The sequence below is a fragment of the Dicentrarchus labrax genome, unplaced genomic scaffold (genome assembly GCF_905237075.1).
Source record: "Dicentrarchus labrax unplaced genomic scaffold, dlabrax2021, whole genome shotgun sequence".
NCBI classification, from domain to species: Eukaryota; Metazoa; Chordata; class Actinopteri; family Moronidae; genus Dicentrarchus; species Dicentrarchus labrax.
This window is the reverse complement of record NW_026136724.1, coordinates 10,528,319-10,552,989: the sequence shown is the minus strand read 5'-3', so window position 1 is coordinate 10,552,989 and position 24,671 is coordinate 10,528,319. Positions and strand designations below refer to the sequence as shown.

At 41.4% G+C, this 24,671-nt stretch overlaps 1 protein-coding gene across 17 annotated transcripts in view; it reads right to left on the bottom strand.

The window, feature by feature from the left end:
• Window positions 1-2,423: 2,423 nt before the first annotated feature.
• The window catches only part of foxp2 (forkhead box P2), a 104,371-nt gene continuing 82,123 nt past the window's right edge, over window positions 2,424-24,671 (bottom strand). For 10 of the 17 annotated variants that reach the window (XM_051392134.1, XM_051392131.1, XM_051392140.1 and 7 more), the window contains 10 exons: window positions 22,963-23,050; window positions 21,107-21,190; window positions 16,831-17,041; window positions 15,550-15,653; window positions 15,263-15,364; window positions 12,622-12,743; window positions 12,291-12,360; window positions 11,070-11,377; window positions 7,859-7,894; window positions 2,424-6,278 (listed from right to left, as the gene is read on the bottom strand). In XM_051392134.1, coding sequence (XP_051248094.1) covers window positions 6,134-6,278; window positions 7,859-7,894; window positions 11,070-11,377; window positions 12,291-12,360; window positions 12,622-12,743; window positions 15,263-15,364; window positions 15,550-15,653; window positions 16,831-17,041; window positions 21,107-21,190; window positions 22,963-23,050 — 1,270 coding nt within the window. In that variant the 3' untranslated portion in view covers window positions 2,424-6,133. The remainder of the gene's footprint in view (window positions 6,279-7,858; window positions 7,895-11,069; window positions 11,378-12,290; window positions 12,361-12,621; window positions 12,744-15,262; window positions 15,365-15,549; window positions 15,654-16,830; window positions 17,042-21,106; window positions 21,191-22,962; window positions 23,051-24,671) is intronic. The other 7 variants (XM_051392136.1, XM_051392148.1, XM_051392141.1 and 4 more) reach the window with 3 other exon arrangements.

The following is a 24,671-nucleotide window of genomic DNA, read 5'->3' as shown; positions in this document are numbered from 1 at the left end:
AGAGAGAGAAAGGAAGAGACAGAGGGAGAGAGAGTCGACACTCTTAATCAATAAACTGTGAGACTGTGAGATATTTACCACCCAATCCCACAAGGGGACGGTTCATAAATTGACCTAATTGGTCAGTGTTGGAGATGAAATGAATGATGCCAGGATGCACTGTCTAATTCAGAAGGGCAGGATGTAAGCCATTTGGCCTCGTACTGTTGTGCCGAGATATACTGAGATACATGTCGAAGAGGTTCAAGGAATAGTTTGCTCGAAATACACTCAGGCGCTTTCTCCCAAGAGTTAGACGAGAAGAATGAGACCGCTCTCAAGTCTGTGCACTGAATGTGAAAACTACAACCAGCAGTTAGCTTAGCTTAGCAGGAAAGCCTAGGAACAGCTAGCCTGGCTCCTTCCAAAGACAAAACGCACCTTTCGTCTAAAGCTCACTAATGAACACGTTATAGCTTGTATATTATGGAGTAAAAAAGATCACAGTGGCATTATGGGAGGTTCTACATTTGTGCTAAACGATGAGGGTTCTGGTGGTACCTTCATACTGACGGCACAGACTTGAGAATGCGAATAAGTGAAACAATCGAGTCCATGGCGTCAATATGAAGCTACAACTAGCAGCCACTTAGCTTAGCCTAAAATAAAAAACTGGAAACGGGGAAACAGCAGCTCTGTTCTCACAAATGAACACGTCTAATCCCTACAAAAAGGAACGCAACACATAACCCCCTATAAAACCCCAACGCGATGTGGCCTGCTGAGCTGTAGAGGTACTGTTGGATGGATTTTGTTACCTTCAGTCAGAATCAAGCAAGCTGTTTTTGCCCTGTTTTCGGCTAAAGCTAAGTGTCCTGGCTGTAGCTTTATATTTAATGTACAGGCATGAGAGTCCATATTCTCATTCAACTCAACACGAAAGCCAATACGCATATTTCCCAAAATGTCTAACTATTGCTTTAAAGCTTCCAAAACACTCACTCAGTGTTTCCCAGCCTCTCATGTAGTGTACTGCACTGCCACTGTATATTAGAGGGCCTTCTTTCCCCCCACCATTCATGTGGAAAAGGCTTGCACCACCAGCTACCCTTTCTTTTATTCATCGTACTGTAAATAACTCCACTTTATGAAAAGCAGCCAGTGTGACTCACGGATACCTCTCTAACCACAACCCATTATTATTTCATGGCCTTTGAAAGAAGGGTCTATAGCAGGCGCTCTCACACTTTAATGTCGGAGCTCCCTCTGATGTTGTGTAGTACACAGCGGCCCTTGTTGCACTCCGTATGCGATCCCTCACTTGAATTCACAAACACTTCCAAGTGCATAAATAGCACGGAAGACGAGCGCCTTGCGAGCTAGCTAATGCTCTGGAACGCCATTGCTGACGAGATAACAGGAGCCTGCCATGGCTGATGCCTGGGACTGTCATTTGGGGGGGGAAAGAAAGAGAAGTGTGTCTGCTGCATGCCTTTATGAAAAATGCTGTTGTTTTCTGACCTCTCATGGGACATCATATGGTAAGGAAAAAAGAACATGCATCAGCGTTACGATTAAATGACCAGCGGACATGATTCAAAGGGTCCCACGATGTCCCTGAGCACCCTTTGGAACGTGTAGAAGGCTCTCGGCATACAGACGAGCTAATGGGCAACCTATTGGTCATGGTAGATTCAGTTTGAATCTCAATGAGGGTGTCAGTGTGTGGCTGCTCCATGACCGACAAGGTGTGGTAGGCCTGCTGGAGTTGATTTAGCCACACGGCATGTCATAGCGCTTTACCAGTCAACATCCATCAATCGAAAAAGGCTAAAAGCCATGTTTTTTTCTTTCTTTTGAAGTGTCAAGAGGAAACTGCTGTCTTGAAGATGGATGGAAATTGGGAGACGTCTGTTGAAATTTCACATCATTGTTTTCTCTACGTGATGCAGAACCTCGATGGTAATAAGGCAGATATTTTTTACATGAGCATGACAACAGACTTAATAATGTGGTTTGTGCCAAAACCACTTTTGCAGTATGTAGCCCAGAAATGAATCCTAGCCGGGGGAAGTCGCTCCTTACAAAGTGCAGTACTTCCGTGTATACTGGGACATGCTTGTGGTACATGAAAGCAGTGAGGTTGAATCATACAAAGGCTAAAGCCATTACAGGTCCAGAGGGGTGGGCAAGACAGTGCCTTGTCCCGTTCCTCTAAACAAGACTCTAGGTGCTGCAAGCTGGAACAAAGCCTTGTAACATATACATTAAACTTTAATTGTTTTTTTTCCAAACCCCTTCCTTCACATCTCTGAAGTAGCTGCTCCTGAAACGTTAAAAGTGTAATGCCAGCTAGATTTTCATGGCTGTGCCTTTGTAGAATAAAAGATATATGTGTAACAGTGGAGGGAAAAGAAATACTCTCTGATGCTGGAGGTAGACAGTTGCTTTTCAAATTCCAAGTTTTGGTCCTTTATTTTATTCAGCAGTGAAATGCCATGAATACATAAAATAATAACGTCTGTTACAATTCTCAACCATGACCTTCTAATGTCAGAGAACCTTTAAAGTATGGACACAGTACACAGTAATGAAAAGTATCAAAAAAAGTAGTTGAATCTCGATCAAAAGGAAATGAAACAAACGAAAAAAGTTTTCACCAATTACATAAACATATGTTTGCTACAGTCCCAATTTACTGTATACATAGGGGGATCATATTCCCAATTATTAGAGAAGGATAGCAGTAGAAAGGATACATGACTCAACTGCCAGACATAATGCTTCATAAAGTATGCACAGAGGTACAAGCAATAAATACACACATTAGGTTAAGCCTTACAGCTACGCAAAGCAGATGCAGAAAAAGCAGGTTTGCTATTCTTAGCGAGCAATGAGAGAGAAACAGTAAAAATTCAGGTAAGTCAGAAAAGAAACACTGAGATTTTTTTTTCCTCTTAGAAAAAAGTCTGGTAAATTTATGGGTCCACCAACATTTTTTTACATAAGTATGCACAGTTATCAAAATACAGACAAAATCAACCCAGAAAATCCAGACAATCCTAAAATCTAGTGGAGGAGCAGATCGCAGTTCTGGAGGTCTTTCTGGTATTATGTGCAAGCAACTATTTTAGACATTTTTTTACTTAATTTATACAAAACCCATGCAAATCTACAGGTAATATGCATTCTGTGGCTGACAGGTTTTATCCCTCCCAAAACAGTATATCTGAGGTAATGCACTCCTATGCATTGTACGTACATTTAGGCCATCGTCCCGATGATTTTTATTATATTCTTTTTATTGGTTCTTGTTTCCAGTCCACCAAATGATTTTTAGACATGCATTTTTAAAACACAATATTCCCTTACAGGTAATCTATACATTATCATTCTACAAATGTTTGAGGACAACCTATTACAATGCAAATCTTCCATATCTTGACGCAGGGAATGTAAACGTTGGTTTGAGCCACGTCCTATGAGACAAGCGTAGTAAAGTGTAACAGCTCTTGTGGCATTCTAATAACTCGTGCAATCTGTCATAATTGTTCTGAATTTGTTGTGCAGAGGTAGAAGCTTTTAGAAAGCCTTTTTGGGTAAGTGGGAGAACCCTTTTTTTTTTTTTTTTTTTGAAAGACGCCACGTCCTTTTTATTTGGTGTGATAAGATTATTAAGAACGTTGTCTTCAAGTCGTTTTGCTGACTCCAGCTAAGTATTGAAGGGATAAGCTTTGTTCCTGGGCCCAGTACCCTCTTGACGTGGAACTGGTATATATGTGTGTGTGTGTATGTGTGTGTATGTACTTGACATGCTGTGTGTTTGTACAGTACTGCATGTGTCTGCGTGTTAAGCTCTTACAGCCAATTCCTTGGCTTGGCACAACACTTGAAAACAACATAAGCACAGTGTTTCCACTTTGGTCAAAGCAGGCAGACGCATTGCTCGTTACAGCACGATACAAAGCCACTCGTCGGTTCTTTGACAGCGTACATTTTCTGCAGCTGGAGAGAAAGTTGGCAAAAGCTCGGGGTCCGTGTCTGTGTGTGTGTGTGTGTGTGTGTGTGTGTGTGTGTGTATGTATATATGTGTGTGTGTGTCTGTACGTGCGCATGTATGCTAGTCTCTGCCAGGGTGTGTGTGGTTGTTTTTTTTTTTTTGAGCATTTCTTTATCCCATACAAGAGGAGGCAGAATTTTGTGTAACTTTGGTTTACTGAAAACAGAAATGACCATTAAAGCAACAACACTTTTCTAGATGACATTAGCTGTGAGGGAAATGATGGGACGTGGTCTCCACAATAACTACTTCTCTTTAGTTTCTTATAAATACCAAGTGTGTTATAAAAAGCTGGCTACCTATACAGAGTACATCAGTGCTGACACCGGTTGCATCTGTAGAGTTTAGAAGCTATGAAACACACAATGAGTATTTTTGATGACAAGTTAAAGCAAATATCACCTAGAAAAGGTTAACTCTCACCTTAGATATCCTCTTCTGCAATGGCTATTATTATTTGCTTTTACATGGTAACCAAGCCACATCATTTCATATCAACTTGAAATTATGACTTATTTGGCTTCACTAGATATTTTTCATGTTTGGTTAGCGATGTTTTCAGTTTCGGTTTCAACGCGGCTCGGAAACAAAACCGCCACGGAAATAAGACGTGACATTATTTTGACAGTCCCACTTAGAACATTACATATTCACCAGGTTAGAAAAAAATCATTAAAAAAAAAACCCCAATGACTTTTGATGTGTAATGCATAACAAAGAGTAAAAACTTAAAATAAACTTCACAACAACACAATGTTTCTGCACTTCCATTGAATACACAAATGTTTTGTTTTGGTCATAATCCACTTTTACAGTTAGCTGCTCTCTACCAGTCAAATCACCAGCACAAAATGCCTGCAGTTCAAATATCACATCACCTTTTTTATACTTACGGTACGTCTGGCAGAAAATCTCCAAAGTGGACGTTCTATGAGTTAATCAAATTACACATCAAAATCAGCATTTATTTCCCCTCTCTCTTAACTCGTGATCATCTTTGTATAGGGCTAAATGAAACAATCCCAGAGGTTATTCGAAGGTAGTTTGCGGAACAAAAGCTTCTCTTTGTACTAGTTTAAAGTCACAGAAGACGGACCAAGAGGAGTTTGGTGGCTTCTGTCTATAAGCTATTGGCCATTGCTAGTGTTGGCTTTGGTTTCTAGCTGTTGCCTGTGACTGTTTGCAGGTAGACAAAGCTTTAGAACGAGGAGGTAAGGAGAACAGCAAGGAGAAAATGATGCAGAAATGCATTTGTTTTGTAAATGGTGCTTTACACAAACTATTATTTTTTCCCCAACTGAATTTCCAGTTTTTTTTTAACTTTTAATCACAAACAGATAATAGACTGGAAGCCAACTTTTTTTTTTTTTTTTTTTTTTTTTTTTTTTTCTGGACAGCTGCAACAACAGTTTTGGTACCGAAGTTCCGTTACTGGTGTGATTTAGGGAATGGCATTTACAGTTGGTGGTGTCTAAAATCATATTTGGAAATTAACGATGGTTAAAAAAAAAAAAAAAAAAAAAGAGCTAAAAATAATATACTGGTTTTTATAATAGTAGCAACATACAGGCAGTGACACAAATTTCTGAGACTACTCCTGTGCAAATGATAACAGAGCAACAACTTGAATTGAACCAGCAATTGTCTCTAGACATTAACAACTACTGGGGGGTTGGATTATTCACAAACATAAAACGTCTTCCTTTTTGGCAGTATATGAGGCCGCTAGCTTTCAACGGAACATGATTTGCTCATTTGTTTCATGTTTTTCCCCCATCCATGAGTCCATCATCCTTTACTGTATGTGGCCACGCCATCTCTAATGAAATAGGTCTCAGAGAGTTAATTTTTTTTAATCAGACATCTCATGCCTGTCATGTTTAGGGATCCCAAAGGGCTGCAACAAAGAGTTCCTTTGGACCAGTCTCCATCCGGATGCATGCGCAATAAATAGTCCCAGTGGTGAGAGAGACAAAGAGAGAGTCAGCTGTGGTTGCTTGGACTGTGGAGTGGTTTCTAGTCTTGCAGGAGGTCTGTGTGAGAGAAACAGTGCGGCTGGGTGAAGGGATACGTCGTCCAAAAACTGTATCCTAGTCACTCCAGGTCTTCTGATAAGTTCCCTTCCTCCAGCTCCCGGTCATCGTCCAGCTCTGGACTGTGATTGGCTGTCGTCACCAGTGACATCGGACAGTCGTCGTCATCCATGTTAAGTGGCTCCTCCTTCACGTGAACAGGTGGCCTGTGACACAATCACATTGGCAATAAATGGGAGATTTTTTTATGTTTGATGGCAAATTCTGCACTGCTTTGACCAAAACAAAAAATATAGTAATGCTAATAATTGCCACTATTAAATAATATGTAAAAGAGATCAAGGAATCTGTTCATTAATTTCCTTTACTGCACATGGAATACACAATGTGGTGTTCAGATAACAGATAAATATTTTGTTGCATCAAAAACCAGACATCCATTACATGCATTATCTTGTGAAAGTAACAACCATGTTGTTTGCGAGACGCTAATTCGACATGATGCCTCACGTCTACTGTAAGTAAGCGCATGAAAATTGTATGAAAAACATGGCCCCTGTAAGGCCGATAAGCTGTGATGTTCCAGACATGTTTGGCATTTAAAAGTTTACTGATGACACCAGGTTGAAATACATGAAAAAGGAAAAAAGGGGAGAAAAAAAAAAACAGGCCACATGATAAATAATGGAGAATTTCTCATCCCTGAGCCCCCTGGAGCAAAGGCAGAGGAGAGGCTTTTTTATCTAGTTAATAGAAAGCGCAGCCACTCGTTAATATGCAGGGGCTGTGCATGTCGCTCCTCAAGAGGAAAAACCGGCAGCTAGGTTCTGCCATTAATCAACTTCAGCCCCGGCAGTTCGCTCGGACACCATGATACATGTTTTTAACTCTAAATGGATGAATATCTTTAGCCATTGTCAATAAGCGCTGGGCAGGAAGCAGAAGCAGCGCTGTGAGCAGGACGCCTCTGCCTTCAGAACAACAGAGGAGTGGGCGGAAAAAAAAAGAAGAAGTGTTGGGCGACTAACAAGAATAATAATGCTGTCACACACAAACAAGGCATAACATGATCTGGGGCCCTAGTCGGGGAGAGGGGTTTGTGCCACGATGATAAATCTGACAAAACCTAATTATTTCTGACACATCGGATGCATCAGAAAATCCCCCTAGACTTTGAAAGAGGGGAGAGTGGGGAGAGAGAGGGAGACTTATCAAGTGGTAGTACGTTAGGACTCGTCTCATAGCCTCTCTCCTGGGCTGCCTTCATCAGTGGGAAGGAGGGGAGGGGGGGGTCTTTGAATTTGAAAAGAATTTTAAAAGGTACAGATGACTTTAATATTCAGAGCCAAATACTGTAAATTAATATTCTGATGTGGTGGGATGAAGAGAGAAGGCTGATCTGAGCAGGATGCAAGCGGAGCGATGAATATTTCTGTTTCTGCCCCTCAGATTCACGGAGGCAGCGAGAGGCAAAAGAAAAACCCCTGAGCCAGAGGTTACTCTGCTCCCTCTGACCTGGCAATACAGTCTACTGAATGCAAACAGTAATTCTTAACAAGAAGCTCATTCGGTTCTGTTGTTTTATGCATAAAGTACAATCATACTATAGTAACTTAAATGCTTTAATGATACTTAACAGACTAACAGAAAATTCACTGTAAAAAAGACTTCAGTCCTTCAGTTTGGACATATTTTTCCTATTTTATGGCATTTTATAGAGTAAATGATAAAACATTTGATTGAAATAAAATTGACAAATTAATCCAAAATAAAAAATAATCATTACCATTTGTATATGGATATCTTTGCTGCTGTCTGATGCCTAAAAACACACAACAACAACAAAATGATTAAGGATAAAGGGACACAGTAACTAGTTCATAAGAGGTCCCATTATTTAGCATATATAAGCAGCATACAATGGTTTAATAATTTCTTTATAACACACTATAATGTAGTAAAAGGACATTTTTGAGTGATTATTAATGTACAGTATTTGTCAACAATTATAACTTTTCCTATGAAGACATTCTATATCATTACACATGTATTTTAACATATTGTCATTTATTATCTGCTTATACAGCAGCCTCCGCTTATGGGAGCCGACATGACGAGATGTTGACAAATACATTCATACAGAAAAAATTTCCGCCTCGCTTTGTGAAGAGAACTTGCTTTCCTAAAAAGATCCTGATCATCTTTTAGTCACCATTACTTAAAAAAATCATAATCAGTGTGTACTTGAATACATCACATTGATCAACTGACACGGCTGAATGTGACATGTATCACAAATCAAAGGTCTCTGCTGTTATTTTAATATGCAGCTCATTAGGTGTTTGTGTAGCTTTGAAGAAAAATATGCAGGACCATATTCACAGGCCTGAGCTTTCTGACACTTTATTAAAATATGTGGATGAGCCATTTAGTACTTAATGGCTAGCTGCCATTATTGAGTCACTCAGGAGTAAACGCTGGACTTTGCAGTGTAATAAATACGTGGTGCCCTGCCACGTATGTGTGCGTGCTCTCGAGATGCCTGCTCTCACATCAATTGGAGATTAGCACCAGCAATCATGCAGAGGTATGTCAGGGATGCAAATAAGGTCATTAGTCCACGGGCCTAATGGTGGGTTTGGGGGGGGAGGGGGCAGGAGAGGTGGTGTGGCGAGGGGGGCGGAGGCAAGAAAGGGAGGCGAAGGCAGTGGTGAGGACTTGGGGGGGGCAATCAAAGACATTCATAACATCTCACTATAATTCATTAACTAACACCAAAGAGGGGCGGTCACCAAACAATTAAATGTGACTGCTGATAAAATAGAGTGATATTAAACAGATTTTATTTGCTTTTATCGGAGTACGCGATAAAGTTACGAGCTAAATATTCTACTCCTCATTATGTGTGAAGTTGCTAATTTACTCATGTTGGAAACCCTAATTTTACAGTTTTAGTCTTTCCTGGTTTACAGTACTACTACTTTTAAGCATACCCCTCAGGGTGTACATGAGTGTATTGCACATGCATACACACAGGCGCGCGCAAACACACGCGCACACAGACACCCAGCATGGCCTGGGGCGATCTGGTTTGCGGTTAAGCAGATAGCATTAACCTTTAGACGTTGAGGGGAAGGAGTGGTTTGTCTAATTGTTGGATTGCCTTGGTTGTGCTGAGGAGTCCTCTCCTGAGAAAGGCCTTCAAGGTGATGTACTATTTAGTTTAGTGCTACGAGCCACTCCATTATTTAAACAACATCTTGGAAAAGCCGGTCATGAAAAACACATTTCTTCCATTTTGGTGGGTTGTCGTGGCGGTGTAAAGGCAGGCGGGGATGGGAGGGAGGAGAGAGAGGGATGGATGAATGCATCTCGTCCTCCATAGCCACTCATGTCGGTGTCAAGGCGGCATGGCCAGAGAGAAGAGAAAAGCATGCAAGAAAGGGAAAGTCAATGCTGTCCGGTTACTAAAACTTAAATGACCTGGGGGAGTGGTAACACTGGGATTCTGTCTAGAGCTGGGCAGATTTGCTCCACTTAACACCCCATTTCAGAGAGGGGTAAACACGTCCAAATAGATTAATGTATAGACGTCTGGTAGGGCTCTTCTGTTCTCACAGATACACTCTGAGAGAGGCATGGAGCCTGAGTGCATCCTTTATCCATTACAGAAGTGGTTCACTGATGTCGGCTGACTTTGCGACATGAGCTTTGATGGGCAGCGGATGAGAATGAGTAATTTCTGTTTGTCTGAGAATGTGTCCTGCGTGTGTGTGTTTCCCTGCATGCCATCTTCACCACAGTGCGGGCTCATGCAGACCTGTGTGACATCACTGGCTCAGGTTGTTTCAGACATTCCTGAAACTCACGCATCAATTTTTAAAAACACTCTCTTTCTCTCTTAGCTCCATTAAAACAGAGATGGGAAAGGGAGAGATTTTTTTTAAAAGTAATTAATGCTACACTTGCTCAATATTAATAGGAACAGTCTTGCATAAAATATAGCAGCTAAACCCCTATAATGCAGACAGTGGAGTAATTAAAAACGAATGTGTAATAGAGCCTATTTATAGAATTAGAACTAATTGTTATCTGAAACGTCAGGCTCACCTCAGGTAGTGCCAGTGAACATTACCAAAGCAGAGACAGAAAGAGAGGTCTGCTTATGATACATGCTAGGAATTGAACCTTGCCCTCGGGTCATGGCAAACTGAAGAACATACCGGTACTATGGGTTAAATATTAGGCAATTAAACTAACAAAGGGCAAAAGGACAGTGAGCGATTTCAGTGTAGGAGCAGCGGTGTGTGTGTGTGTGTTTGACTGTGTGAGGGGGGGTGGGGTTGAACATGTGCTTGCATTCTCAGATAGCTACTCAAAAATGTAAGTCTGTGTATGACACAATTATCTCTCAAACACTGCAGTGAGTGAGCAGGGGGGACCGTGGGTTAAAGGATAATAAGTCCACTTTGTTGGGTGTCAGTGGACTCTATCAGCTGTGTGTGGGTCTGTGAAGTTTGGGTTAGGGGCCGCCTTTTTAACCACTGGCCAGTTTTAATGTCATTCAGTTGCACTATCAAGGTTGCTTTTATAATTTATTTTACTAATATTCACCAATGATCAAATGTTTTTTTTTTAAAGAAGTAGAGCTGTTTTAAAAGAACATCAACCAGATGTGATGTACTCATACATATAAAGACTGTGTGTCTTACAGCAAGAAGACAATGTTGACCACACTAAATGATACTGGTAATGCAAAGTAAAGAGATAATGGAATTCCTCATATATAGTATATAAGCTTCAAATGACATTTCTACATTTATATTTTCCCTTGCCTTATTTCAAATTTTAAATAATCATAAGTAACACCAAAAAATGTTTCTTTTTAAATATAAACAGTCCTAATTATCATATACATGCTTGTGTGTAGCTACAGTGCGTACAGTACATACACAGAATCATCAGTAGGAGTAATTCGTCCATCTGAAGGAACTTACATGTGTACTGGTGGGGAGTATCCGGGGCTGCTGTGTCCGTTGGTGTCCAGGTGGTCGAGCGAGCCGTTGAGCTCCTCGTGGGCGGATTGCATCAGGGTGGGGGGGCTGCCGCTCAGCGTACCTGGGGGGCTGCCACCCAGCAGTCCCGGCGGACTCCCGCCCAACAGTCCAGGTGGACTTCCACCCATCAGGCCGGACGGGTCGCCGCCCAGGAGGCCGTGGCAACTGCCGCCCATCGGGCCCGTGGAGCCGCTGTTCATGAGGCCGGGGGTCCCCAGCAAAGGCAGGGAGGTCTCTGCCAGGGCAGCCTGCAGGAGGGAGGGAGAGGGAGACGCAATGTTGGGGATTAGAGTTTGAATGAGGGTTGTTGGTACGAGGCAGGTGAGCGTTACATGAGGGTTGAAGGGAGATGGAGGAAGGATATGAGGAATAAAGAGTGGTACGAGTGGGAGAAGTGACAGGCGAGAGAGTGGTAAGATTTAACAAAGTAATTATTAAAACACAGTTGTCTCATGCTTACGTTTTCTTATTCTGTTTCAGGCTATTTTTCCCCATGACACCTTGCTGACAACTACCTGCCCCCAGCTGCCATTCATATGCCCTTGTGTGGTGTGGCTATTAAAAAAAGTCCCCCCCAAACTTTACCTCAAAATAATAAAAAACTCCTGACACTTTCGCCTGCTGCGCATTAAAGTTATATACAGTGATTAAATTTTTAAAGTTTTTGCCATGAGCACCTCGCCGGCGTACACTATGAAGCCAAATCATTTATGACAGCTTAGATAAATATTAATGCACATGCCCTTGCATTTGCACATGCCGCTATCAATCTAGGGTGGCTGCCACAGCTGAAAGAAGGGAAAAAGAACTGGAAAGAAGGATGGAGAGTTGCTTCCTGATTCGACCACAGGGTGGCCTTCTGAGTCTGACGGTGTACAGGAAAGAGAGGGAAAAGGAGAGAGACAGAGAGAGAGGAAGGGTGCGAGAGAAGAGATACAGAAACACACACGAGCAGAGAAAGAGGCAGAAACCGGAGTTAGAAAAAAAGAAACTTGCTCTTATGAGTGTGAGTACTAATGTGGAGCCCTATTGTTCACAGCAACCACACTAATCCAGTCACTCAATTGGTCAATCAGTCAGGCAGTAGTCCTGGCTGTCAGTCAAATACAAAAACACAGGCAGCTGGTGAGTCAGAGGTTCTCTGAGGCTTTTGGTTCATACCTGTAAGCTGGCGTTTAGTGCAGTTCCATAGCCAAGACTGGAGGGCAGGTTCTTGACAAGTGATGGGCTTCTGGATAAAAAAGAAAAAACCACAATGACTGAACAATTTAAACAGACAATACATCAAACATTAGTAACTAAAGAGCATACTGCACAGCAGGGAGACTGTGCAGTATGTATAAACAAAGAGAGAGAAAGAAAGAAATGGACAGGAAAAAGGGCACAGGGAGAGGTGTGTTTCAAAGAACAGTGCAGAATTTGATTCTTTATGATCCTCTAGATGTCATTGACCTTCAGATCAAGATCTGAAGCAAGGTGACAGAATCCGTACCCTGTGATCTTTTGCGACCTGCGTTTCTGGTACTCCACCTCATCTACCGTCCACACCGCCCCCTTCACGTTCTCCACGCGCACAAAGCACTTGTGCAGACTGAGGTTGTGGCGAACGGCATTCTGCAGAGACACGACACACAGGTCAGAGGGATGAGGTAAAAACTAATCATATTCATTCATTAACCGTCAAGTACAAAAAAAAAAGAAGAAGAAGGCTTGGAAATTGATTTTTTTTCTTGCATTTTGAAGAAATTCTCAACATTCACGCACCATTGATTTAATTAGTAAAAATTGAGTGAGAGCGAATGCTCTTACAAGTCCTGCACACAGTACATATCAATCAGAGTAAGTAGGCTAAAAGGAGGTAATCAGCATAGCGAATGGCTTATGGTGGTGACAGAAGTGGTAATGCCGGCCTTGATAATGGTGATGTCAGTAACCCTTTCTGCTCCGGTAAAGCATTTCTCTTAATGGACACATCGCTTTAGAGATGACAGTATTGCAAGAAAAAAGACAGTCATCAGGAGGCCCTTGTGTCAGTGTGTGTGTGTTTGAGAGAGTGTGTGTGTGCGCGAATAAGGAGGATTAAGGTGAACTGTGTCTGACATCTATATGTCCAAATATTCTCCATGTGGTGTCACATCTGGTGTTGAATACATGCTTACATGACACAATTATCTCTCAAATTTATTATCAAAGCTGTATTTAAATTAGAACAGGATATATCTGTCATACTGTAAACCAGTAAGGTGTTTTCATTAATTGCAAAATACGGAAAACCTATAGAAAAAAAGCCCTCTTATATTAATACGAGCATATGACCATAATTAAAACATGCATCAGACTCTACAAATAATAACCCTGGCTTTAATATCCATGCCTCTCATATTTATCATCTTCCTTTGCTTGGTGTGTACTGCTCTTTCTCAAAGAAAAAGGGATTCAGAAAAAAAGAAAGAAAAAAAAAAACTCATAAGCAGATCTCGCATCTGACCTGAAAATCCCAGGATTTGATTGATCTTAATGCCCATGGCTCTGAATATGATAATTTTAATATTAATGAGCAAATGAGCAGTTTTATTATGCATGCTATATAGTTAGAACTAATAAGCTTCTGGGTGAGAGAAAAAGAGAGAGAGAGGGAAGTGGGGGGGTAGATCCCTCTTTTGAGCTGATGAGACCAAGCTGAGATATTAAACTACCTTTCATTTCTTTCTTTCTTTCCTCTCTCTCTTTTTTTTTTAACAAATTCTCTCCGTTAATCAAATGACAAGCCCATCGCTGATCATCCCACTAATACTTACAAAGGGAATTGTGGAGCTGTAGATGTAAATAGATCACCTTGGTTATTGTGTGGGGTGGGAGACATGGAGACGAGATATTTCTAATGCCATTGTGATATCATTGCTATTGTATCACAAGAACAAAGGAACTTTTCTTTTTAGAAAACCAAGAAAGAAAGAAAAAAACATTTAAAAAGGCAAATATGTATGTAGGCATGTTTTTGTGTTGTTTTGTGGTGCAAATGTAACAACAGCCACAGAACCTCTGAGAACATATCTTGTCATAACATTATTACACAGCAAAACCTCACTCGTACTGTACCTAACAAACTGGAAAAGGGCACCGATCTTTTTGCATGCCCTCCTGAATTGGTGATCACACGCCCATGTGCTTCATTTGCATCCCAAATCCAAATTAATTCACTTTGCTAAATCTAGTGCTGCACCATGGCTTGCATACTGATGAGCGGCTGGTTTGAGTTTTCCCTCCAGTCCTCTGTGCAGCCACAAAGGCTAAAGGCTGCTAACGAATGACGTGCTGGGACCACGGGATAAAACACTGAAGACATCGACGCTCGAGCGAGGCTTTCTTTATCAGCAGGCAGACACACTTCTGGTTAAAACATGTGCTGCAGGAAAGACATTTTTTACCATCTTTGTGAAGGCAGACAGGACAATAAAGTTGTCGGGACAGATATACAAATGGGCCCTTTTGTGTGAGTAAATAAAGAGTGCTCCCTCCATGACAAGCCAATTCTCCCTTTCCTCCCTGCTTTAGTTCCACGTGAACATACCCTTAACCCTTCTCTTAGAAACAGTTTATGTGTTTGTGTGTGTACAAGACAGCTCCTGTGTGCATGCATCTTTGGCCTACCCCCCCCTTCACACGGCTAAGAGCTGGTTAACAGGCAAACAGCCATCTTTCTTCCTAATTAACCAATGATATGCGAGAGAAGGTGGTTTCGGGAGTAGGAGGTGGGGTGTCTCTCTTAACAAAAGGTGCTGATGATGGAGTGGCTGCTTTATAATTAGTGCGTCAGAGCCCTCTCCTCTCCACGCCAAGGCTCTGCTATTAATTGCACCAAATTAGAAAACGATATCTGAGGCAGAATAATTCTTTCAGCTGTCATTTCCAAACAGAAAAGGCAGAATGGCGGAAAAAATAAATAAGAAGAGAGAATGGGCTCTATTCAGGAGGAAGGGGAGAGGAGTACAAATCACTCAGGGCTGAGTAAATATATGCTTTCTTGAGGTTTTTGACTTCAGCAGGAAGGAGGAGTGGTCTTTACTGTAAGAGGGGTGAAAGGGCGCATTGGAGGTGCAGGTGGAAGGGGGGTGAGGGTTCATTAAGGTTACCTTCCAAGTTGCAGCATTGCGTCTGAAGTAGGCGAACGTGCGTGTGAACCAGCTGTAGATTTCATTAAGCGTTAACTGCATGTCGGCAGAGTCCATGATAGCCTGAAATGAGATGACATCAAATAATGGTTTACTAACGAGACCACGTAACTGACACACACACACACACACACACACACACACACACACACACAAACGCACACACAAACGGATTGAGCGAGCTGCCATGATTCATGCAGCAATTAATTTTAATCTAATCAGGCAAAGTTAATTTATTTCCCACTCACCTGTCTTATGAGGGTTGCATAAGTAAATGGCGGTCTGACATCTGCGTTCTTATAAAACTCGTAGTTTGGGGCGATCTCTGGAAAAATAAATACTGTGTCACCACCTGAAATAATTGGTAAATTTTATTCCTTTAGGTATTGAATTTACTCAAGGTTTCATCAAATTAAAAGGGGGGAGAGAGAAAGGGGAGAGGGGGGGGAGAGGGGGAGAGGGGGAGAGGGGGAGAAAAAAAGGGTGGGGTGGGGTGGGGGGGTTAGAAGGGGCACATCAAATCAGCATTTTCCATGTCTAACAAAATGCATTTTTAATTAATCTCTCTCGTGAGAGATCTTAAATACTAATACATCCATAAAATGAGATCCGTGTAGTTAGTTAGGGTGAAGTTGAATAATTTATGTGTCTTCACACTAAACACAGAGAGAGTAAATATAAACATCAAAGACAGGCCGTTTAAAATGCAAAGCTTAATACATGGAATGCCTTAATGTAATAAATATTGTATTTTTTCACCATTATTTGAACTTAATTAACATTCATGTAATATTTATGCACAGAGGAAGTTCTTGTCTATTTACATATAGAGTGATTAAACACAGGCGTGCTTTTATAAATCAACCAGACATCACACATTGGTAAGACCAACAAGCCTCTGTGGTCGTGTGTTTGTTTATTTCAGTGTATATTCAGTGTATATGCAGTCACTGTGTGTGTGTGTGTGTGTGTGTGTGTGTGTGTGTGTGTGTGTGTGTGCACATGAAATACAAAAGTACTAGAAAGCCATTATAGGGTGAGTACTATTAATAGTGCAGGGCTCTGAGTTGAGGTATCACATGTGATTTGCAATTTCAGCATGATGACATCATTAAATGTGAATAGAAATTCAGTTTAAAAGAAAAACAATCAAGTCAACAAATTCTGAATTTAATCCAAGTCAATTTGCATTTAACACCCCAATATCTTAATGTATTAGTGTGTGTGTGTGTGTGTGTGTGTGTGTGTGTGTGCTTGTGTGTGCGTGCGTGTGTTAGGCTCTATTCACATTTTATTCAAGCAATTTAATGTCGGAAGCGACTTTGTTTCAAAGACTTGTATGCTGCCTTTTTCTGAGGATTCACATGTTATCAAACACATTTAAAACAGATTTGCTTGAAAGTGAATTTCAGGCACTGACCAAACATATGTATGTATGTATGTATGTATGTATGTACTGTATGTACTGTATGTATGTACGTACGTATGTATGATGCGTGTGACATGCAGTGCTGAGTAGTTGGTCCTACCTGACGAAAGTGGCATGGAGTATTTGTCCGAGTGGCGTCTGCGCATGGCTCCCATGCTGGGGACGTTGGCTCCTCCCAGTACTGATGGTACCTGGGGCATGGCGGCCATGGGTGTGATCGGCGCTGTGGGCGTGGTGGGTGTCTGAGGTAAGTTGGGGGGTGACGCTGAGGGCAAGTTCTTGGACATGGTGACGCTGGACACCAAGTTGAGCTGTGTCGGAGAGAGAGTGGGAAAGAGACAGATACAGAAGCAGCCGGGAGAGAGGGAGGGAGAGGGAGGGAGAGAGAGAGAGAGAGAGATAGAGAGGAAGGCATTATTTTGTGGTTTCTCTGACAGAGCAGAGTGTCTGCTCTCCTCCTCTCTAACACAGCTGTGTTTCCACTAACAAGGCTCGTGGAGAGGAGCCAGCCCATCTCCACTAATTACAACCACCAAATTGTATCATAAGAATTCTAATTAGAGCACGCTGTTCAAGATTATCCAACGATCAGCCTCTGTGTTATCCCGGCCCCATCTCTCTTTATCTCTCTATTTATCACTCCCTCCCTCCCTCCCTCCCTCCCTCCCTCCTTCTCTAGCTCCCCCACTACAACCACCCATAATCCTCTCACACTGAGGCAATGAGCTGGTAAAAACCTTGTTTGCTGTAGGTGTGAAGTGGTCGACCCTGTTGGAGAACTGCAACCCTACTCAACCCTCCACTTTGGTGTGAAAGGGTGAACAGAAATCACTATAGTGACTGTCTTGATGTCACAAGTGGAACCAGGTTGTTGCTGTCAACAAAAAAACTTGGGTCTACATCTCTGACTCTTTTCAGCATTGTGCTGGCATGAGTTCAATACAATCTGTTTTTGTTATTTGATTTTTTTGTGATCAAGAGGCACTTATGGGTGAGTGGGCTAAAATTCACAATACGTATGTACTGTAAAAGAGTTTCTATAACTCAATATGACTGTATCTGAACACTTAAGTAAGCCGATAAAGTAAGTTACTATAAACACCAGTGGCCCCAATTTCATACCAAAGCCCATACTTGAATTGGACAATTTATGTGGATTTGTTCACACAAACAGCAAAACCCTTGGGTCACAACCTCAGTGTGAAAGAGGTTTAAGAGAGTAGCTACCTAAAAGACCCTGTGGATAATTATCAATGCAAACTAAATGGCTGTACATGCAAAACAAGTATTATCTGCTTGACACTTAAAGCCTCACTTGATCGGTAGCATTTGAGACTGCAGTCTAAATCACTTTGTGGATGGACACTTACACTGATACCAGAACTTCAAACATCAGCAACAACACAACTGGAAGTCATTATTACTCCATGGGAGACTGCAGTTATAGTTGATTTAGCAGCCCTAATCCAGTGAAAGTTCCAGTGCATGAGGAAGGATAACAAGTAGAAAATCATGTTCTTTCTCAAAGTAAGGTTGAAAAGACACTTCAAGTAAAAAATGAAAACCCTGTATGGACAGTTGTGGTGACTTCAGATACACTTGCATTCACTCTGTCTTTGTCTCCTCCACTCCTTCAGCATTAGGGACCAGAGAGTGTTAGTCACCTCTGGCACGAATGCCAACTGTGCTTGCTAATCGTCCAGCTTTTCCACCACTTTTGTGTTTGCTTCCCAAATCTCATGTGAGAGGCTCTAACCGACTGGAAAATTCCTAACTGACCTTTTAGTCTCTGCACTAATTTAGTTGGAATGGTAATGACATCGTTACATATTCAAACCAAATTGCCTTAATTGTGAGTCTACAAGTGGAATGCATCCGTTTGTGAGAGTTTGAATTAAAACTGACTTGAAAGATGGAAGGGAATGGGGGGCCGAAGGCACTGAGAGATGGCGGAGCGAGGCTGAGGAGAAGGTATCTGCGGTCATTTGTGGCATGTGTTGATAAATACGATAAAATGTCAAGTTTGAGAGACTCCGGTGGATGTAGGGGTTTTCGGATGATAATTATATGCCCACTTAGCTGTAATGAGCTGCTACAGTGATGGGCTGAGGCAGGGGTTGGGTGCATATTCAGGCCTTTGCTGAGCACAGTGAATGAGGACGAGAGTTGGGGAGTTACGGAGAGTATGTACAGTATGTCTAAATATACATCTATATTTTGGACTCATTATATATACATATATATATATATATATATATATATATATATATATATATATATATATATATGTAATTCTCAGAAATATCTACCTTCTTCTGTTTCTGTTAACTACTGTTTCTTGTTCTATTTGACAGAAACACACCACACATACACACACACTTGACCACTAAAATACAAATATTAATTTATTTCTCCACCAGTAGTGAAATCATGGAAGTATGTAATGTGAAAATTGCTATTTAATTCATAGTGGTTGAGGTCATGACAGTGTGTGTGTGTACATCCTGCTACATGCACCCAAACCAGACACTGAACTGTGAAAAGCCAAATGTATTTTCCTCAAAAGGCAATTTGATAAACACTTGCACACTATGTGGCAGAAGACATGGCGAAATATGCAAACTAAATTCAGAATAAATGCCTTTGTGTGCATATAAGCATGTATATTTATAATGTTAAAACATAATTTCCTGTCCTTTTTGCTGCCTCTCACCTACAAGACACGGCAACAAGCGTGACATGTTTGCAGGCATGCAATGCCATTTTTGCAAAATCGAATTGATTACAGTCAAACGGATAGAGGAGTGAGCACTCTGTCACCTCTCGCTCATCTGAATACACAGTCAAGGTTGGGAGGGAGAGAGAGAGAGAGAGAGAGAGAGAGAGAGAGAGAGAGAGAGAGAGAGAGAGATCTTATTATTCAGAACTTGCAGCCTTGCTAACTTTGATTCTCATCCATCCATGGCATGGCCAAAAGGTAGCATTTAATGAAGGGTGATTCAGGGAATAAATGGGGTCATACTGGTGACAGTGCCCTGGTGTCTTGTATTTGTCTGGCTTTGGTTGTTCGTGGGCTTCACTAATGAAAAAAATAGGACTTATATCTAGCCCTGATGGGCTAACACAGACCATTCATATTTATAAAATGTCTCTGTGTGATTCTACTGGGTGTAAATCCATGCTGCCATTTGAAATCCACCAACCATCTGTCTTTTGTTATGTCTGTTCACTTTTGAGGATATACACACATGCATTTTATTTCACACACCGAATCTTCATCTTACCTCCCCTTAAAAAAAATGGGGGAGCCTTAAAACTGAGGACTTAACTGTTCGTTTAAGAATTCTGTCTGAATTGCCCCCACCATCAAATGCAATTAGCTGCTCTTTCATGTGTGCTTTATGTAATGCAATACTTCATTAGCATCATTCATTCATATTCAGGCATGGATTATAGGCTGCAAATTCTTTATTGGACGAGATGGAACCAAGCTGCTGGAGTTTTGAAGATTAAAAAAAAAAAAGCTACAGAAAGAGAGAGAGAGAGAGAGAGAGAGAGAGATTGAATAATAAAAAGGGAGTTTGATTCCTGATGGAATTATGGGATAATTATGCTATCTTGTGATTATCTACATTCTATGATGAGAGGTGATGAGAGAAATTATTCTATTGAAAGTAGGCACTTACTAAGCAGCAGAAACACGCTAACAATGTTTTGCTCTCAAATATTTCAAAACGTCTAAAACTGGAAGGAAATAATGTTTGCAAAAATGTATCATCTTAATATTAAATTCAAATAGTGGTGGGGAGAAATGCATTTATAATCATTGAATCTAAAAGTAAAAGGCAAGAGAAAGAAAATGACATCATTTTCCTGCTTCAATGACCCCTTTCACAATTTTGGATTTTTTTCCCTGTAACCAATTTCAGCAGCACTGTGGGTATTTATGACAACATCGCGCCATCTTCACCACTCAACTGTAATTTTCAGGTGTTTGTTGTTAAAATGACATATCTTCTCCTCTCTCATTCCACTTTTGAGTGCTACTGTGGCCACGGAGCCAAACAGTCATCAGCAGCCAACAGGTTGTTTTGGCTATTATATCTATCACAAAAGAAATGACCCTGCGCTTTAGCCAAGGACTCCACCGTTCTGCCATCTAATACACTTTCCAAACTCTATTGTCCTCTCATGGCTCACAGTACCTGATAAGAAGCAGATGCAACTCAATATTACAAATCCCATTCCCCCCTTTTCATCATCTGTCACTCACTCGCCACAACTGCCAGGTGGTTAAACTGTTCATTTTGTGTGTGTGTGTGGGGGCTCATTCATAGCCAAGCTTGTTTACGGTAGCCAGAGCAATATGCACTCACTGGTTTGGGAGATGACTTGGGTTCCGAGGGCCGCATGTGCAAGTGGGCCATCATCGCCTGAAGACGCTCACGTTCTTTAGAAAGCTGTTAAGAGAGAAGAAGAAGAAGAGAGTACATTAGAGTAGATTAGAGTGGAGGAGAGGAGAGGAGTAGACAAAAGAATGAGAATAAAGAATACGAGACATACGATTTGGGGTGGTGGAGAGAGAAGAAAGAAAGAAAGAAAGAAAGAAAGAAAGAAAGAGAAAAGGTTTGATATAAACCAAACTGCTGGTGATGTAAAGAGAATATACGAGAGGCTGTGGGAAGGAGAGGGGAGAGGGTGCAGACAGGTCAGGCAAAACAAATAGCATTTCATCTTTTTGTCAATAGCGAAATTTAGGTCAGCAAGACTCTGACAGTAACAAGCTAGTTGGGCCATAAATTAGGTGGTCCTGAGTGTCTGCTCAAAGTCCTGTGGACACTGTTAGGGGGATGGAGCGCAGCCAGCAGCTGCTGAGAGGTGAAGGGGTCTTCCAAACAGGGTGCCAGGTGGCCCCGCCTCCCCGGTCCAGTTAGTGGCCCCAGCCATCGCCTATCATCAATCTAATTCGCAGGGAGTGACAGGGACTAGACCATGTGAAAGGCTCAGGCCCCCACCCTTACGCCCTTAATATACACACACAAGCACCAAACACACAGAGAAACAGACAAGCAAGTAGGCGTGCGCGCACACTTACACACTTACACACACACACAGAACTGGGCCTCATTACTAGTGACGGCTCTCGTGGAAAAAAAAGAGGAAGAGTGGAATGGTGGGAGTTAGGAATGAAAGAAAAGAGAAGAGACAGGACAGACAACACAAGTGCACCACTGTAATTGGTCACACTGTAAAGCTTCAATAGCTTTGTGTTTCAATGAAAAACAACACAGAAAATGAAATATAATCAAATAGAAAAGAATTGCTTTATTCATTTTTTTTCTGTACATGTCAATGGAATGTATTTACTTTTAAGACCTCCCCAGATGCCTAACAATTAAATACAAACTGTTTATCGGACCAGGAAATAACGGTGTACAGGAGGAAATGCTTGGCTTCAACACAGGCCTCAAGACTCCAGTAGAGAGAAGGCAAGGGAGGGAGAGATGCTCCACTTGCTTCTTTTTATAATGTACACCTTACACTTTTGCCATCTTATTCCTAACATACTGATCCATTTTAATAATAGAGAGAAGAACCCAAAATATGCTGCTATGCAAAGATTGAAGGCCTTGTTTCAACTGGAAGACTGAATATTTCCAGATGGCACTTTGTTTGAACATACATATCTATTTGTTTCTAAAGGAAGAGGAGCGGTTGTCGGCAGTGCTGAGTAATAATGTCGCTCAATCAGCGCTCTCATTATCTAGCCAGCATGACTTCTTAATAAGGTCACGCTCCACCTACTGAAAATAGTTCCCTCCTTTTGAGCTTTCTTCAGGTGCAAAGTGCAGTTAATTAACACAGCAGACCGGGAGAGATGCGCTTGCTATTAATTGGAAAGAAAAAGAGAGAAAAAAAAAAGAAAGCAGAGAAAATAAAGCACACGCTTAATTCAATTAAAACAGCCATAATGGCTTTCGTTGTAAGGCCTGAGGATTCCTTTGTTTAGTGGCTTTGTTGAATTCAGCAGGTCCTGCTTGTCTGGAAGTATTAAGCGGACCACAGTATGGCCTTTCTCTCGCTCGCACAACTTTCACAAAATAAAGTTTTGACTAGATGATTAGTGAGTTAAATGAGAAACGAGTTCACTATATTAAATTGTGACAATGGTAAAAATGTAACAATACATATACGTGTGTTTTTGCTCTTTATTACGTGAAAGAAAACTTACTTGTATTTCTAGCTGCTGTACGACTTGCATTTGGACTCTACACTGGGCTGTGCTCCGATCATCAAGGGCATGTTCACTGTTTAGGTGCCTGGAGGTAGAGGGAGGGACAGACGGACAAAAAGACAGAGAGAGAGATTGTTACACACCAACTTTAAAAATCTATAAAATATGTCAAAGCTAGAAGGAGGCAGGAAATTATATTCATTTTCACCATGATCAAAATTATGGAGGATGATAATTACAGTATCAACTTCACCACTGGTTTGTTTTAATGATAATATTTCTATACTGGGACAATTATCTATAGGATCCTGTTAGGAACCATTGTTCCACTCTGAAATGAGGTAATTAGAAGTAACATGACGGTGTGTGGTGCTATGTTTAACATGACAATAGGCCTACGTCAGTTTAGATGGCTAACTTCAGTGCCACCCTGAGCGCTGCTTTCTACAGAGAATAAAAGATGCTAGCCCAGCAGAACGGCTTTGTCTCCTTCGTTTACCGAAAACAATACACACAATTTAACACCAGCAACATTTGACACACAAAAGCAGCTCTTCGACTGAAGGTGCATTATCTGGCGGCAGACATATTAAATGTATCTGGTGTGTTCGCCTCATTAGAAGAAAAAGGCAGCCAGACAGCCATAACAGTCAATGAGGGTTTTTGTCTTGATTGGATTTCGTCTGTAGGACACAAAAGAGCCTCACCATTAAGACAGACCTTTATTCCTGGTAAAGCACACATATGCAGAGAGACACACATACACACAAATATGGGGCGAAAAGGGGTTTCTAAAGTGTTGTGATGCTGGGTAATGAGCCTCTATCTAAATGATCATTGGTGACAAACTCACAAAGCAAGCTTTGAGGAGGCATGCTTATGAAATGCCAGAGCTGCCACTTTATCTCCAGTAATTATAGGTTAGCTTGCAGACCCTTCAATGATCATTTACAGCGCTGCCTCCAGTGCATTAGAGGGAGTACAAAATCTCTCTCTCTCTGTGGCTTTCACTTTATCTAAGAACACACACACACACACACACACACACACACACACACACACGCTTGCATTATCATGAACTCGCATAAACACTGATTGGCACACAAAAAGCACACACACTGATACACAAACACGCAGAACTGCACACTCCCACCACATATTCCTCTATTCTCTTCCCCAAACCCCTCACTTCTTGTTTATCTGCAATGTGCAAAACAAGAACTCATTGAGCCGGCTTCTCTTGGCCTGCCAATCAAAAGCTGAATAGAACATTTGTAATCACAATAGCTCTGTACCTTTCAATTACACTGCACACATTTAAAATCATTCCATCTCATCCCTGCTTATACTTTTTGTAACCATTTCAGGTCTAATGTTCAGAAATGTTTCATTATAAATCAGGAATGAGAGTGGGATGGATGAGGGATGGCGGCGGAGAGGGGAGGGACAAACTAGTGGATTTCTCTAGCCCTGTGCCTAATTGCTGTTTCAGAATGCGCATGCAAAAAGGGGGCATTACATTAATCATTTAATCACGTCCCTTGCAGGATGAGGGAACTAATGTTGCAAATACCCTTTTCATTTCACTGCCCATAATGCTATCTTATGCACTTGATGTATGGCGTGTGTCATGAATTACAGCTGCTTCAAAAGCACAGAGCCGCCTGCTCGCTGTCCCTGAAGATACCTCATTACAAAAAAAAAAA